The 18,654-nt window shown below is 38.2% G+C and overlaps 1 protein-coding gene across 1 annotated transcript in view; it reads left to right on the forward strand.

Annotated features, from left to right (window-relative positions):
- Positions 1–18,373, forward strand: part of LOC150089685 (tolloid-like protein 1) — a 272,573-nt gene extending 254,200 nt beyond the window's left edge. The window contains exons 18-19 of the mRNA XM_090389593.1: positions 10,564–10,814; positions 17,562–18,373. Coding sequence (XP_090245719.1) covers positions 10,564–10,814; positions 17,562–17,705 — 395 coding nt within the window. The 3' untranslated portion in view covers positions 17,706–18,373. The remainder of the gene's footprint in view (positions 1–10,563; positions 10,815–17,561) is intronic.
- The last annotated feature ends 281 nt before the right edge of the window (positions 18,374–18,654 follow it).

Genomic DNA, 18,654 nt, shown 5'->3' on the forward strand with positions numbered 1-18,654 from the left:
TTATTACCAAATTTCTATCGGACCAGTTTAAATTTAAAAGTAGAAAGTCAAGATAAATCCTTCTATAAGAGCCATATATAAAATTTATAAATCTGGCAAATAAAATAATATTTTATGGATGTATATTGGCCTGATTTCAATTAAATTTGGAAGAGCCTGTTAAATATTTCTATTAGAGCTAAATGTAAAATTTCATGAAAATCTACACATTAGGAGTCGAGTAATTGCATGAGGACAGATAATAGGCGATTTAAGAATATACCAGGCTAACGCGCCTAAAAACGATGGAAAAGCGACTTTTATGCGCGAACCGAGAACCTTTCCTTTCGTTTCTGCATATCCGCCATACTGCCCATTCATTCCTCCAATCAGTGCACGCTAATAAACAAAATATCCAGTGCTTCAGTGTTTTCATATACTGTATATCATATAGACTAACCATATAAAGTATATGGTTAGCCTATATGATATTATGAAAAAAAAAGAAAATAATAAAATTAAAAATGCTTATTCTCTTGGCAAGCTAAAATTTTTAGTAATAAAACATATTATCCAAAATGAACTTATAGAATGAGAATTTTTTTCTTTCTTTTCATTTTCTGTTATTTATTCCCCACTTTTAAATAGGGTGTAATTATTTTCTATTGGGCTGTTTGCGTTAATTTACTTGAATAATTCAAACTAGTTCTTTGATCTGTAAAAAATTATTACGAGAAACATATTGTATCGTATTGTATTATTTTTTTTCTTCTTTCTTCTCCTTATGTTTTTTTTTTCCCCATCCCGTGATGATTGGTTGGTTGGTTATTTGATGTTTAATGGCGCATCAGCATCAAGGCTATCATGCGCCTCCCGTGATGAGTACTGGTATCAGGTGCATAGGGTGGTTGTAATGTCCGACAGTCATTATTAATCGAGAAATTCTCTGAGCATCCTACAAGTGTTCAGGACGGTGACTTTCTAGTATTCCTTGCAGGTGTTCTCTGGAGAGCCTATTGTAGCTAGGTTCTTATGAAGCCTCTTTGGCACAATGCTGGGAGCTGACACAGCGATCGGGATGGTCGTTATATTCCATACGCTACAACTCTTTGACTTTCTGTGTAAGGGCTATATGCTACATCTCTTTGACTTTCTGTGTAAGTGTTCGTTATCTTTTTCTCCTAGGTTTTCTGCAGGTTGCTAGTATTGGGCACCGCTGAGTGATCAGTACGTAGGTAGCCTTTTCCTTCTTGTCAGTGAGAGTTATGTCCGGTTTGTTACGCAGGATCATCTTGTCCGTTCTTATGGCACTGTCCCAGTACACAACTTGTAGGTGGGGGATCTCTAGCACAGCCTGAGGTTCATACTTGCAATATGGTACACTTTCTTTAATCAAATGGTATTTCTTCACTATCTTCTTTTATTATTATTTTTTTTATGAAAACCCCAAACACGAGAGGTATTAGAACCTATAGTACTTAATACTGTATATGGATTGAAGGTTGAGAAGATGAAAGAAGATATTTGTTGACATTAGACTTCAACTTCAGTATATTGCAATTTCAAGAAATACATAGGAAGGATATTGTTGTAATAGGGATTTAGGAGCATCATCAACTAAGGCCATTTTGCGCCGTGCATACTGTCTGTAAATTGCATGTGTTATGTGGTCAATTTTCGGTTTGCTGCAGGAAAAACCTAAGTTTCCGGGAGAAAACACCATGCTACCCTCGTATGAGACCGACTAACTCAGCCACGTTGTGAAAAAAGCCCATTAAAATTCTTCACGTCATCGACGGGACTTGAACTAGGGTCTTTCCACCCGGTGTAGGGAGGACGGCGATTCTACTAATTGTGCTACCCGCGAGGGCACATATGAAGGAAAGTTGTTCCAGAGAACGGGAGTTGAATGAATGAATGACGAAGAAAAGTTGGTTCTGCGAGTTTGCAGTTGGACAGTAAAAGGATGGTGACTGGTTGCGGCACGTCTTCGGACTGCTTTGGAAGAAACAGCGGGAATTACAGAAACCAATTCAGAATAACAGCATCCATGGAAGTATCTACAGGAAAGGCATACAGCAGAAACACAACATCTATGACACAAAGAGTGGAGAGTCTCTGTTAGAGATAAGTAGTAGTAGTAGTAGTAGCGGCATGTGATGCAAGAAAGCAAGTGTATGAGCTTATGCAGCATCGACCAAAAAAAAAAAAAAATCCCACCATTCCCTCCAAATGCCTGTCCAGTTCCTCCTTAAATTTATTCAACCTATCAACTTCCACAACGACAGATGGAAGTTTGTTCCAGCAATTAACCACCCGCTGGCTAAAGGCAAATTTCCGCACATCTATTCTACATCTGTCCTTTTTTTATTTGAATTTATGCCCCCTTAGGTTCGTAATCTGAACAAGTGGAAGGATCCCATCAGAATTAACTTTCTCCTTGAAGACTACCTTACTGATAAGCCATTTGTCGTTAAAAAAAACCAGTCTTTTTCAGACATTTCTTATTTCTCCACGGGAGTACCTCAAGGCTCACTTCTCGGACCTATCCTATTTGTTCTTTACATTAATGAATTTCTCTCTCATCTTCCATCTTCCCACCTAGTAGCGTATGCCGATGACATTTCCATTCTAACCACTGATAAAGACCCTAACCAACTTCAATGCAAGATCTCTGCCCTGCTCTCTGAAATGCATAGTTGGCTACAAAAGAATCAGCTTATACTAAACCCAGAAAAATCCAAATATATGGTGTTTAGGACGAAAAATAAACCACTAAATATTGATTTCAAAATAACATACAAAGGAAAACAACTCGAAATGGTGAATGATACCACGTTTCTAGGAATCTGGCTAGATGACAAGCTGAGTTGGGATAAACAAATGATCACCTTACGAAAGAAGACTTCGTCACTAGCAGGAATACTCGCACGAGCTTCTGCCTGGGTACCTCCTTCCCTTCTCAGACTAGTATTTCTTTCCTTAATACAGCCTCACTTCGCATATGGAATCATCTCATGGGGTATGACCAGTCAAGATAACCTTGCGAGAATCAATTCAATTGTCAATCGATGTGTTCGTTCAATTTTGGGCCTTCCCTGGAACGCATCGGTGACTTCGAGATATCAGGAAGCGAGACTCTTAAGCATCTATCAACTGTTACAAAAAGCTGAGGCGGTCTTTGTCTACAATGCTTTGAAAACACCTAACTTTCCTCCTCTCTTCAGATCCTTTTTTATAACAATAGAAGAAGAAGGAATAAGATATAATTTAAGAAATGAAGCGAACCTGAAGGTTCCGCTTTTTAGAAAAGCCATAGGTCAGAAAAATATAAAATACAGAGGCGCAAAAACCTGGAATAATCTTCCTGAAAATATCAAAAATGTCATTTCACTAAACAGGTTCAAGAAGCTCCTAACTGAACACATCACCAGGGATGTCTGATCTAAATCACCTTCCACTCAACTCCTGAACTTTCCACAATGCATATCAGTTTGGAAATTATGTAAACAAGTTGAAGGAATAGCTGTCAAAAAGCTTGTAACACTCTACGCAATTATTTCATAATTTTTTTTCATACTTATTATTGTAAAAGTACTCACAATGTAATTATAAGTACTGTTGTTAACCACGCGACATGTGTGGTTGGTTTACGAAGTCTCTGTAATGGAATGTAGAAACATGTCCGATTCATAATGTATCTATTAAATAACACCTGTGTAATTTCAGGTCTGGTTTTTTTGTTATCTTTTTCAAAGGGAACACCCCCTAAAAAGCCTTTGGCTTATGTGTTCTCCCTCCCTTCTTGCTGTTATCTCCCAACAATTGTAACACAAAATAGGGATAAATGAATTATCAATTATCAATCCCCAATAGAGATATGGTCTAGCCTAGAAATCAGAATATCATCGAAGATAACCATAGTCGCGGAAGAATCTTTTTTATATGCTGTAAGATAGGACTGATTTTTAGAAGGATTGAAATCAACTAAGTTATCCTCGCTTTACTGGAGATCAGCATTTAAGGAATTGGTAGTGGATATTCGAGAAGTTGAAACTGTTTGGATGTATTTGGATAATTGTTTGAGAAACCTTGCAGGGCAAGGTTTCTCAAAATGGAAAATGGAATGCAATTTTGCTATCATCGGCAAAACCATGAATAGGATTTCCGGTCAATGAAAGAAGGTCATTAATATACAAGAGGAAAAGGGTGGAAGAAAGAACTGAACCTTGGAGAACACCAGCATTAGTGGAGAAGTTAGAAGACAGAGAACCATCTACCATCACCCGCAGTGAGAGGTCAGAGAGAATATTGGATAACAATTACAAAAAACAGTTGTCAAACCATAGATGGAAGCTTATTTAGAAGACCTTTAGGCCAAACACGATCAAAGGCTTTGAAATGTCGAGCGCAACTGCTTGCGTTTCGCCAAACTTTTCCATTGAATTTGTCCATTGATGGATAACATAAGCCAGAATATCACCAGTGGATAGACACTGATAGAATCCATACTGGCGATCATTGATTAGAGGGAAGTTTTCTAGAGAGTTTAAGTGTGGGCGGTTAAATGATTTCTCCACTACTTTAGAAAGAACAGAAGTAATTTTAATGGGAGGGATCTGTCACTATTTTCAGGAACTGGCTAGATATGAGCAAATTTCCAAGCAGAAGTAAAAACACCTTTGGAATAAGCAAGTGAAAAAGAGCGAAATAGAACAGGTGTAAGTTGAAGAGCACAGATTTTGAGAACAAGTGGAGAAATACCATCAGGACCTGGAGCTTTCTTAGCATCAAGATTGATCAAAATCCTGATATTTTTTTAACAACAGACCACAGGAGGTATTGAGTGGAGTGTACTGTGAATGGTGAGAGGTAGTTTACCAAGATCATCAATACACGAGTTGGAACAAAAATAGGATGCTAGTCGGTCAGCTTTATCTTTGGCTGCAGTGGCAAAAGAACCATCTGGTTTTGACAAAAGTGGGAACAGAGATGGGGGAAAGCTGATGGGGAAAATGTTGCGGCCAATAGCTTTGGCAAGAGATCAGAATTCTCGGCTACCATTTGGACAAGAAGCAAGTTTTCTACTGTTAGCCTGCTTGAAATCTAGTTTGGACTGATTAATAACTGCTTTCCAATTGTTGCGAGCTTTGATTTAGGCAGAAAATGAACCTGTAGATTTGGAAATAAGCCAATTACGATATGCAGCATTCTTCTCTTGAACAGCCTTAGCATATTTATTGGAAAACCAAGGTGCAGAACGAGATTTTAAGGTAGATTGTGGAATAAAGAATTCCATCCCTACAAGGATAATTTCACTGACACGATCTCAGCAAACGTTGATATCAGCAGATTTTAACAGCAATCAGACCAAGGAAAATAAGAAAAGAAACCTGGCAGATCATCCAATTTTGCATTCTTGTAATGACAAACAACACGACGTTGAGAATGGCCACGAGAGAAAGGCTCCATAAAAGAAGAGACCATTACCAAGTTGTGATCTGAGATCCCTAAAGGCCACTCACCTCGACCGTGTGCTTAGAAGGGTTGTTTGTGAGAAAAATATCTAGTATGTTGGCTGCGTGGTTAGGATTATCTGCTAGGTACCTGTGAATTGAAACGGAAGGAAGGCAGCTGGAGTTGTGAACATTAAAACCACCATGGAAAATCACCTCACTGTTAGGAAAGTTGGATTGGAGAAAGTCAAGTTTCAAAGAGAGGAAGTCAAAGAGTTTCAAGTGATTAGTGGAACTGAGAGAATGATAAAGGCAACAGATGAATTTTACAGAATGTGGTAGAGAGAATTTAAGCCAGAGAAGATCGAAAAAAGGAGATTCCAAATCACTAAGTCTCTGACAGGGAATATCAGTGCGAACATGTGCACAGGTACCACCTTTGAAGCGAAAAGAATCATACAACAAATAATTCAGACAACTGATATGAGCAGTGGTTGAATCGACTGATGATTGGGATTCGGTCTGAGAAAGTACGTGAGATTTGGCGGACTGTAGGTGGAATTGGACGTCACTGACATTAGAACTGAGACCAAGTATATTTGTGAAATGAAAGAGGAAGTGTTTTGGAGGTTTAGATCTTTTCGCAGATAAGTTTGTTCTATTAGTTTGACGATTCATAGTGTATTGAATAGCAAGAAAATGTGGGGGAAGGGCAATGGTGTTATGAAGTAATGAAATTTTTGGATATGCGTAAACATATTAAAAATATACCCAGCTCCTTGACATAACGTGGCCTCGACAATATCCCCTGCATACCCGCTACTCGGACACTCTCTCCAGTCACTATCTGTCAGAGTAGAGGCAGCACGTTTATACACTAGCTGATCCGGAATCCTCCTAGAGAGTTAACAACAGGTTCGGTCCAGTGGACGATCTAGCGGCCGGCCTACGAACACTGTTTTAGAGCTGAACCCTCAAAATGTAAGGTAGTTTTGATCTTACCATAACCTCAAAAGACATCAATCATACTGCATGATGGAAGAGACGGGAAAGGGTTAGCCAGAGCTTTGCTCCGGAGACTAAACATGGCTTCTACCACTTCAAGCCTCCAATAAGCAAAGAGGGTGTTATTGCACCAGTTGATGAGAGTCATCTAGAGCAGGGGTGGGCAACTTTTTTCGTCAGCGGGCCGAATGAAATTTTCGTATCATGATGTGGGCCGAATGAAATTTTCGCATCATGATGCGGGCCGGAATAGATTGAACGATTTAATAAAAAAAATCAGAACCTAAAAAATGTTATATTACTTGAATTACCAAATTATTAATGTATTTTTTAAAAAAATATCTGAATGTCTAATTATCATTGAAAATGCGGCATTCGGCATCAATTTTTCTTTTTTTTTTTAATTGGCTCATTTTATGGGCTATAAATTATATTAAATTAAAAATTGTAATAATTAGAAAAGGCATAAAACATAAAATATCTCGCACCAATATTATTTTTTTCAATAAGAAGTCAAACCCAAAGGAACTTCGTTCGATCGATGCTACAATAATAATTAGGAAATTACTCTTTGACGCTGCGTAGAATCACTTGGTTACTGTTGTACTGGCCGCGATTCCCGATTGAACCGAATTAAGCCGAACGTTTACGGCGAGTGTAGTCAGGTATGGATTTTCTATATTTATGCATTTACCGAGGGGGCCGGATTCAACATCGTCGCGGGCCAGGATGTGGCCCGCGGTCCGGCTGTTGCCCACCCCTGATCTAGAGTATAGTATTGCCTGGTAACACAGAGGGACAGCATTCCTCCTTTTAGTGTGGGTGCTACGCCTCGAACCCTGCTTACATTGGTTTACACCTGGGTGGTCACCTACAGTGTTAGACGCCGTATTTTATAAATTCGGATTGATGAATCCACAGTTACTGACAATAAGGCCCTTCTATTGGCCTTATTGTCAGTAACTGTGGTTATGATGATTATAAATTGCAAGAAGAGATGTTTGTAACATCTACAAAAGACTGAAGAGTATGACAAAAAATCTCTTTTCTCTTTAGAAATGACCTCAGATCTTTCAATTATAGAAATTGACTGTACTGGAGCATCCATTTTTGCTGCTGCAAAAACAGGGTTTGATGAAAAACAAGTACCATTGGAAATTTGATATCCTGTGTCACTGATGGTGCTATCTCCATGGTTGAAAGACAAGTTTTATAGCTCACTTAAAGAAAGTATGTCCCGAAGTTCTTGCAATACACTGCATTGTGCACTGACATTATCTGGTTGCAAAAAATATTAGTCCAGTTCTTTAGCAATATCTCGATATAGTTATTAAAACCATCAATAAAATAAAGTCACATTGCAAATATGATCGCCTTTTCAGAAAATTTTGTGTTGATAATGAAGAACAGTATGTGAGGTTTCTTTTACATACAGAAGCCAGATGGCTTTCTAAAGGAAACTGTTAACAAGATTTGTAAATCTTTTCGATACGATAATTAGTTTTTTAGAAAGCGAAGGAGACACAGATTTAGCAAAGGAGATCAGCAAACACAAAAACAACATATACTATATGACTTGGATTTTTCGAAAACTTAATGAAGTATAACTTCAAGGGAAATTAATTACAGTGATATATTGCAAACACCTATTAAAAGCCTTCATTAAAAAATTGGAAATATTTGAAAGCAATTTAAAGAGAAAACAATTCCATGGTATGGTTAGCTAAAATCAATGAAGCTCTCACCAAGAATGATCTTAAGAATTATTCAGATCATTTGTGTTCTTTAAAAGGTGAAATGGAAAATCGATTTTCAGAATTTTTTTTTTCTTTTGAAGTGAACCCATGGATGTTAGATACAACTGGATGTGATGCTAGTGAAGAAATTCAATTCACTGAATTAAAATGTAACGAAGAATGCAAATATAAATTCGAAAAAGATGGAATGGCTGATTTATGGGGATCAAAAACAACTAAACTTCTTTATCCAACAATATGGCCTGAAATGGCCAAAGTACTTCTTTGTTTTCCGACTTCTTATATGGTTGAAAGTGGTTTTAATTCAGTACATAAAATATTAACAAAGGAAAGAAACAGAATTGATATATGTTCAAGAGGAAACATTGGAATTAAACTTAATAACATCATACCGAGTGGGGATAAGAATTGGGAAGTATGGGGATTGGAAGGGGTGGGGAGGTTGGATAGAGGAAGAGATAGACCTCCCATGAAATAGAAGAGAAAAGTTTACAATAGTTTATAGAGTGAGAAAAAATAAATAAATAAAATAAAAAATAATAAAAATAAAAAAAATAAAATAATAATAAATAAATAAAATAAAATAAAAAGTACCTATATACAATGTTTACTATTAGCTAAGTGAGTACGATCACCACTCCTGGGGAACTTAATTAGAAAATCCAAAACTATAAATAACAGTCCATTACATTAATTAACACCATTTCAAAAGTATTACTATTAGGCCACAGCAACCAGACACACTTGTCCAGTCATTATACAGGACTCAACTACTTTGCCTCTTAATAACACTCTATGATTATCTGATCCTACACTACCAGATTTCAGCATTAAACTCAGAAGGCAAATGGCATGGTGCTATCTATGTACAAACATAGATAGCACCTTGTCAGCGTTTTACAATTCAATATCACATTTACAACATGCATAGCCAACTTTTCCTCTGTACAAAAAACCACTATCAATATCCTGATAGTCTTTACAAGTCACATCTTGACAGGAACCACACTCGGCTCAAGAACTACTAACACAACCAACAGACAACCTCTCTGTTAAATCTACTAAACCCAATTTTATTTATTTTTGTTACACAGAGCATTAAAACTATGATAAATGAATTAGCTTTCGGCTGGGTGGCAGCCTTCATCAGATTAAAATACTTTGAATGGCAGTTAGAATAGAGATGCACTGCCAGGATGGTACGTGAGACACGTGGTTAATTGTTTGTTGATGTTTGTGGCTGTGACGTATGGTGGTGACGTGGCCAGCGTTTGTCTATGGACAGAATTACTGTTTCTGTGATGGGGTTAAGTTGACAACCACTGTTCCTGTTCAACGAGGTATCCGAGCATTTTATACTTAACGATTCCAACCAGGTGCGCCTTAGGTAATGGTGGGACTTGTCTACAACCACGACATCGCGGTGTGGGTCGATGTCGTGGTGGGTTGTCCAGACATGCTCGGCAATAGCTGAGTGTTCTACATCCGCCAAACGGATCGCCCTTTTATGTTCTGAGAGGCGTTTCTCGAGACGACGACCAGTCTCTCCAAAGTAGCAGCTCGTGCAGTCACGGCAAGAGATGCGATAGACCACACCTGTAGAAGGGTGGGGACAGGTGTTTTTATGTAGGAAAGGAGAGAACGCAGTTTCTTGCCTGGGAGTTGGATGCACTTTACCCCATGCGATCTTAGGATTCTACCGATCTGCTGTGATAGGTTGGGGTAGTATGCCATCATTACCTAAGGCGCACCTGGTTGGAATCGTTAAGTATAAAATGCTCGGATACCTCGTTGAACAGGAACAGTGGTTGTCAACTTAACCCCATCACAGAAACAGTAATTCTGTCCATAGACAAACGCTGGCCACGTCACCACCATACGTCACAGCCACAAACATCAACAAACAATTAACCACGTGTCTCACGTACCATCCTGGCAGTGCATCTCTATTCTAACTGCCATTCAAAGTATTTTAATCTGATGAAGGCTGCCACCCAGCCGAAAGCTAATTCATTTATCATAGTTTTAATGCTCTGTGTAACAAAAATAAATAAATTATGAATCCAGAGCACGCAGGCGTGTTTTATTATAAACCCAATTTTATATTTATAACGAAGACTACAAAACTAAACATCATTGCCATCGTGGAACCAACGTATTTACTTAAGAAAATAAAACTAAGGACTTATTTACAGAAAAGATATTTAATGGACAAAGTATAATAGTTCTTGTCCTTGAACACAAAATCTGGAATACTTAGCATTACTCTTTACAGATAAACTCCAATTAGTCTCTTAAGTTTCTTTAAAATTTGAAAAAGAAATCGGGAATCTATTCGGTATTTAATGTTCTTATCATTATTTCAGTATGTGGTGGTCGCCTAGTAGGCTTACCCACGGTGGAACATCTCTACTCCCATGCCAAGTACGGAGATCAAAACTATGATAATAAGGAAGATTGCGACTGGAGCATAGAAGGCATTGATGGTCAGCGTGTTAGATTACGTTTCTTAACTTTCGAAATTGAGCATGAACAAGACTGTGGTTACGATTATATGGAAGTATACGATGGTTATGATGATTCAGCAAGGCACATGGGAAGATACTGCGGAAACAAGGTAAGAGAAGCACTAACAAAATGAAGTAATTTCTGTTTTACATTTATTATAGTTTTCTACAATAAAATGTAAATGAAATTAATTTTGTAACTTCATGAGCATTTCTTTTACACTACCCTTATTTTATTTTTTAAAAAATCTTTCACATTCGTATAACTAAAACTTTTCTTTCATTTTCCCTCCTCATTTGTCTCATAACAAGTTACTAATAATTGTTATAAAATTACGATGGTAAATTACGATGGTAAATTTTGAATCTCGCTAGTAGATTCCAACGACGTTAAAGCATTACGGGCATTAACATCACCGATGATGATGATGCCACTGCAGATGACCACCCCATCAAACTTAACCATTTTCTTGATATCGAATGATGGAACTTGTTTCCTTGTCGTTTAGATCAAATACGTAATCCAGAATTTTTTTTTCGAAAAGCATTCCTTGAAAAATACAATTCTTCTAAGAATCATTTTATAATTTTACTTGATGTTTTTAATTGGTATATTAAAACATATTTATAAACTGTTAGTTGTCATTTTAGTGGAATTCAGTAGTCCGGTCGAAGCATTAAAGAAGATATTATTATATTATAATGGTAGGTAACGGCCCCAAGGCGTGCGTTCATTAACAGCAAGTGTGTTATATCTGTAGAGGTTTGTATTCGTAGGGCCATTTGCATGTTGTGCAGGCTGAAAAACCAGGAATAACTCAGAGTGAAAAACCCTACACCCACCTCCTGAGATCGACTAACTACAGCCTCTAATGAAGAGGACTTAAGAAATTCCTCCAGTCTTCGACGGAAACCGAAGTCACAGCTCTAAACGAGTGGTAGAAGCGCTGTATCGTGCCAACTAGGCTGCCACCAGGGCTGGGCGTTAAAGACATGAGGACATGAGTACATGTGTTGTGTTGTGTCTTATGTACGGCGGCACCTAAACGTTAGTTCAACTCCGCCATGGTACACTGTGATGAATACAGAACTCTATAAAATGCCCAGATATGACTATGGTGTTATGTCGAAGTGTGTGTCTTGTTTTGTTGTTTCTGGCCCCTTAGCTACTAGAAAGCAGAGATCACCAGGATGGCTGCTCCCTAGTACCCATCCACGCCACGAGCAGGGGGCGTGTACTGTCAAACTAAAGTGACAGGTAACAATCCCGTACCACTGGGAGCCCAAACCGGTGGTACCAGCAAAAAAAAAAAAAATAATAATAATAATAATAAATAATAATAAATAAATAAATAAAATAAAAGTAATAAATAGAAACAAATAAAAAAAATTAAATTGAAAAATTTGAATTGAAAAAATTTAATTTAAAACAATTAAACAAAAAAGGGATAAAAAATTAAATAATGGTATTAAAATAAAGTTATAAATACATATAAAAAATTAAGTTGACAAAAATAAAAATAAAAAAAAAAAACCCATTAAGAATACCGAATTCTGCAGTCGTCATGTAGTCTAGTCAAGGAGTTGCAATCAGCAGTCCAGTCGTTGGAGAAACAGAAGGTAAAGCCTATATGCCGTTGTTGTTTAATAAAATTTCAGGTAGACTTGGCCAGAACGACACATAGCAAAACAAGGCACGCAGTCGGTTTGATGCCAGAATCAAATGAAGAAGGGGAAAACGTATATAGTCAACGATGGTAGGTAAGTAGTAGTAGTAGTAGTAGTGGCATGTGATGCAAGAAAGCAAGTGTATGAGCTTATGCAGCATCAGCCAAAAAAAAAAAAAAAATCACACCATTTCCAAATGCTTGTCCAGTTCCTCCTTAAATTTATTTAACCTATCAACTTCCACAACGACAGATGGAAGTTTATTCCAGCAATTAACCACCCTCTGGCTAAAGGCAAATTTCCGCACATCTATTCTACATCTGTCTTTTCTTAATTTGAATTTATGCCCCCTTAGGTTCGTAATCTGAACAAGTGGAAGGATCCCATCAGAATTCAGCGTGCTCAATCCATTCAAGACCTTATACACTTCAATCAGATCACCGCGCAGGTGCCTAGTCTCCAGCCACTGCAATTTGTAGAATTTAAGCCTCTCTTGGTAAGATGATCCCTTCATTCCCCTCACCAATCTTGTTGCCCTTCTCTGTACACGCTCAAGCAAATCTACATCCTTCCTAAAATGAGGCCTTCAGACCTGTACGCAGTACTCAAGGCGTGCCCTGACCATTGCCTTATACAGAGGGACAATCACCTCCTTTTCCTGCTAGCAAAATTCCTATATATCATTGACAAAACCCCATGACCTGCCCTGGCAGCCTGTCTGCATTGCTCAGAAAACTTCATATCTGACTGCACAATTACTCCCAGGTCTTTTTCATTTTCTACCACCTTAAGTGTAGTACCACACAGTTAGTACGTTTCTCTGGGGTTACTTCTACCCATATGCAGTACTTTGCATTTGTCAAGGTTAAACTTCAGTTGCCACTTGTTAGCCCATCTGCCCAAATTATCTAGATCATGTTGCAGTAGCACACTGCCATTACTGTCATTAACAACCCTGCCAACCTTTGTATCATCTGCAAACTTCGACACTAAGCCCGATATACCTTCATCAATATCATTGATAAATATACAAAACAACAGAGGACCCAACACCGAACCCTGTGGGACTCCACTAATAACATTAGTCCACGAAGAGCAGCACCCATTAATTATCACCCTCTGTCTTCTCCCACTCAACCATCCTTTTATCCATTGTAGTAACTTACCCTAAATACCATTCTGCTCCAATTTGCACAATAGTCTTTCATGCGCAACAGTGTCAAAAGTATTGTAAAAATATCAACGTTAATCAATAAGTTCTGTTCGAAGCAGGTAACTATATCATAAGAAATTACAATTCAGTTATAACGCGGATATCCTGTTAGTAGGGAAGCCCGTTAGCTGGCGCCGTCTGTTAAAGACTTCTTTTGCATATGCTTGGAAATTTTAAAAGTTGCTTTATTTGCAATTAAGCCAGGTTCATTTCCAGGAGAAAAATAACGAGTTGAAGCTGAGATTTGTTGCCGAAGGTCTTGGCAGACTGGGCAAGCTTAAATCATGTGTTGCCATTCCTCGATGCCACCGCATAAGCAAGAATCTGTAGAGGTGAGATTAAACTGTAGGAGCTTTGCATTCAATGATCCATGTCCTGATATTAAGTATGATGTGCAGAAACTGGGGGAGAATCATTTTTGTACAATGCTGGAACAGGTAAATGAAATATCAGGTATAAACGACTTAGTAACGATACCTTTAGTAGATAAGGACCATCTGGATTGCCAACAGTTGGTGAGAAGATTCCAGAATTTCTCATTTTCTTCGGGTCAGCAGTTGGATCAATAGTAATATTTATGAAGGTAATGAACATGTGTATATGTATAGAACGGCACCTAGAACGTTTGTTCAACTCCGCCTCGTGCCTCTGTGAAGACGACACACAAACATACACCGACATATTTCTGGCCCTTTTATAGTTGATACTGGGGGGAATTTTAAACGTTTCGTCAATTGGGATGTAGTTAATCGATCGCAGGCGGAGAAAGTGGGGTTTTCCCAGGGAAATAATTATTTATATAGACATAACATAACATTTAGATTAATACAAACCGTATTAATCTAAATTATCATTGCAAATGGCTCACCATGACTTGAGTAGCCAATGCACAAAAACTTGCAGAGCAAGCAGCTTATTTGAGTAAGTCTCTTTATATTATTTTTATTTATTTATTTATTTTATTATTATTTATTTTTATTGAGAAAACTGTATTTTCGAACTTTATTTCCTATTGGTGATGGTGCGTGCGCTAAGCGCAAAGGCAACTAGGGTTTTGAGGCGTCGCGCATTATGCTTTTATTAGTGTGACTTCAGTCAATTTTCTCGGCGAAAATTCCAACTTTATGGAAAATAAAACCATGCAACAAAGGGCCTCTAGGGTAAGTACAGTAGTTATTGCCCTCCCACGCCGTATGGAAAAAGCATACTGGATTGCTTTTTCCAGGCGGCAGGGAACCAAGCCGACCGTCTTGACAGGATTGCTTTTGCAATCCTGTCAAGACGGTCGGATCCCGCCTTGACGGGAGAAACTTTTATGGCTTTTTTGAACAACGTGGCCAGTCAATGGGCCTCGGGCAGAGGTTGTAGTAGGGTTTCAGGAGCATCAGGACTAAGGCCATATTGCTTCGTATATATTGTCTGTAAACTGCGTGTGTTCTGAGGTCGATTTTTTTTGGACAAAAAACCCGAGCTTACGGGAGAAAAAAACCATGCTACCTTCGCCTGAGATCGACTAACTCAGCCACGTTGTGAAAAAGACCCATAAAAACTCCTCGCATCATCGATGGGAGGATTTGACCTCAGGTCTTTTCAACAAGGTGTGGGAAGGACGGTAATCCTACCAACTGTGCTATCCACGAGAGCAGGTCTCAGTCGGCAGTTGCGGAATGTTATCTCCTAGAAACGCAGATTTTTCTTCCAGCATAGGCAAATATAGAAACTGACTACAGTAAATACAAAGTTTGCCAGCCATCTTAGGACCTGACTGAGGTGTATAAGGCACTGAAGGAAACCAGTAAAATGAACGTGGGAAGTATATTTTCATTGATAGGAGAGAAAATCGAAGGTATGCAAATATAAAAATATATTCAAATACTGTAGTTCAATAAATCATTATATTTTTAAATCACAAATACAACATTCCTATACAGTTCAGATGGGCTAAGAGTATTATTTTCGATTCCTCATTGAACACAATCTCTATTTTGACAATAACTTTGTTTTTAACACAATAAAATCTCACTTTAATAAACTAATGGGGATTAGGCATCCGCTAACTTCGAGCATTCTTTAAACTCGAAAGAAGTAGTCACCGACGTTGCTAGACCGTTATGAAAAAGTGGTGCGCTTTGAAATTTAAAAAAGAAATGTATTTTACTACATTTATTGTGGAAGAAGAAGAGTTTGAAATTTTGCTGTATTGTATAGTGGCAGTGGAAACTCTGAATTAAGCTTATTCAGAGTCTGAAGAACTCCGAAGTACACACGCTGGAAAATCGGATGGCTCCTTTCTGATGCCGAATATGCTAGGCATGCTGAGGGAAGCTGATAGTGAGAAAATTTCTGGTTTCCTGGTACTCTTTTGTTGTCAAAATACATTTTAAATGATGGTGAATACCATCAGTTCATGCTACTATCGCCTGAGACCGACTAACTCAGCCACGTTGTGAAAAAGGCCCATAAAAATTCCTCACGTCATCGACAGGATTCGAACTCAGGTCTTTTCCACTCGGTGTGGGGAGTACGTCACCTGGTCCCGTACAGATGGAAACACTGGTTCAGTGGACGCTTTCAATTATTTTCGAATTCCGTCAAAGTGAGGGCTTAATGCTATATGTACATTGGTATGCAAAACTTAAGGACCAACACTAGTTCTAAAGGTTACAACCACAAAATCTGTACTTAAGGTACCCTTTGCTGATGAGAGTAGGTTCAGTCTCAGCAGCGATTCTGGACGTCAGCTAGAAGGTTGGCACACAATATCACCCCGCAAACATCACTGAAAGGGATCGATATGGCGGTCGAGGTGTTCTTGTCTGGGGAGACATTATCTTGAATGTGCGTCTGTTCCGAGGTGCGATTGGCCCCGAGTTCGTGTTTATGGATGATAACGCCAATCCCCATCGCACTGCAGCTATTGATATGCTTTTGGAAAGGAAGGAAATTGTTCGTATGGATTGGCCTGCCCGTTCCACGATATAAATCCCATCGAACACATATGGGACGCTCTGGGGAGACGCCTAGCGGCACGTCCACACCCACCAGAAAATGTTCACTAGCTGAAGATGGCGCTGACAGAGGAATGGACGACGTTACCGCAAGAACTTATCAACAACATTGTTCTAAGTATGGACAGACGGTGCAAAGCCTGCATCGACATTAGGGGTGGCCGTATCTCCTGCTGAGGACCACCTCTTCCCTTTATTCCATCTTTGGCAGTGATGCATCTGTATCATGGCAGCCAGTACTATGTTGCCATTTTTGAATAAAGTCCCTCTGTACCGTTTTGTTTCCATTGTTGTGTCGGTGTTGTCTCCTTCATCATTTCTGTACCTCACGAGGTTCCTTTGTGGTATGCTTTTCCCATATCTAGGCCACTCCTATGAGAAGCTACAGGTGAAAACCTGACTGGTCCTTAAATTTTGTACACCAGTGTATTTTCAAAGCAATAATTAGTCACGGTTTCTATTAGATTAGGTTTAGCATTATATTTAAATTAAATATCGATATCTGACTTCATTGCAGCAAATGGTTAAGAATTCAGTATTAAAATTCAGGGTAAGTTATGGAATTACGAGGGAGAAATAGGATAGCTACTTAAAAACTTTGCACTGTAATATTACAAAAAGAAATTGTTGACTTTAATTCAATCAGAGTGTAATTTAATTTTTAGTTAAGGCAGATTTAATTTTAGTTTTTAGTTTATGCAGTGTAGACCGCACTTCGATCACCCTTGTTTCTGTGTGTCTGTGTGTGTGTGTGTGTGTGTGTGTGTGTGTGTGTGTGTGTGTGTGTGACAGAGATATTATTCCATTATCGCCTAAGCTTATATCAACTGAAGAAGCAATACGAAATATAACCAGGGAAGCATAAATTAAATTGCTTATGAAAATATTCTCTATAATGACTGAATTCCCATTATAATAAATTTGCTGCGACTATTACAACAGTCTCATTTCTGGTTTTCCCCTTCTAGGTGCCGCCTGAATTCATATCGACGAGAGACACTCTTTTGTTAAGATTCCGATCTGACGACACAATCAATACGAAGGGATTTTCTGCGGCTTACGTTGCCATAGATACCAGTGAAGACGAGTACATGGAAAAACATCATCTCTGACAATCATTAAATAATAATGCACATTTTAGTGCACAAAATGAAAAGCTATTTATGTCAATGAGAACTAGAGTGACTTATACGTGTAATATGTTCGTGAGTGCCTGAGAATTGTTTAATGTGTGCGAAAGAATGAATATTTGCAGGTGATTTATATACAAGGTCGATTCACACATTCTACTTAAATGATATTTGATTCCATGTCCTTTCCTTATAGAGAATTCGAATGATGCAAGTAGAACGTAGACATCTTTGCTGCCCCAGCAGATAAACAATATTAAACAAGACAACCTCAGAAGACTGCTATTTTAAGGATATCATTACCTCAGGATTATTTACAAATGATGCCGGAATCTATAACAGCAAGAAATGCATCTGTGCAAATCTGATCATAGTCGAAGAAATTTAAATTTAAATTATAAACTTCAATTTGTAATAATCATATATCCAACAGCGACTTAAATTTGGTTCGCTTAAGCAACATTACGAAACTATGACTTCATAAGCTCTCAAAACCTCTGAAAACGTGTGAATGCTATGCACAGGTTATTATTAATTGAATTCTAAAAGCTTTTAATCTTACCATTTGGTTCCATGCCATGCTTGAACTTGCAATCAATGGCATGAAGTTACAATTACGGCATGCATGCCTAATTTATCGCTCTCTCTCTCTCTCTCTCTCTCTCTCTCTCTCTCTCTCTCTCTCTCTCTCTCTCTCTCATGTATATTTTCGTTCTCTCTCTCTCTCTCTCTCTCTCTCTCTCTCTCTCTCTCTCTCTCTCTCTCTCATATATATTTTCGTAGTGATACAAATCATAATATGCGTAACAAAAAAGATTATCAAACACAAAAGGAGAAACAAACTAATAAATAATTAAATAAGCTGTAAAAATTTTTAATTACTTTTAAATCAGGGCTCACTTAAAAGAGAGGCTGAGGACCTGCAGGTAGA

The sequence above is a fragment of the Mastigoproctus giganteus genome, chromosome 2 (genome assembly GCF_048544385.1).
Source record: "Mastigoproctus giganteus isolate SK-2022 chromosome 2, ASM4854438v1, whole genome shotgun sequence".
Taxonomy (NCBI): Eukaryota; Metazoa; Arthropoda; class Arachnida; order Uropygi; family Thelyphonidae; genus Mastigoproctus; species Mastigoproctus giganteus.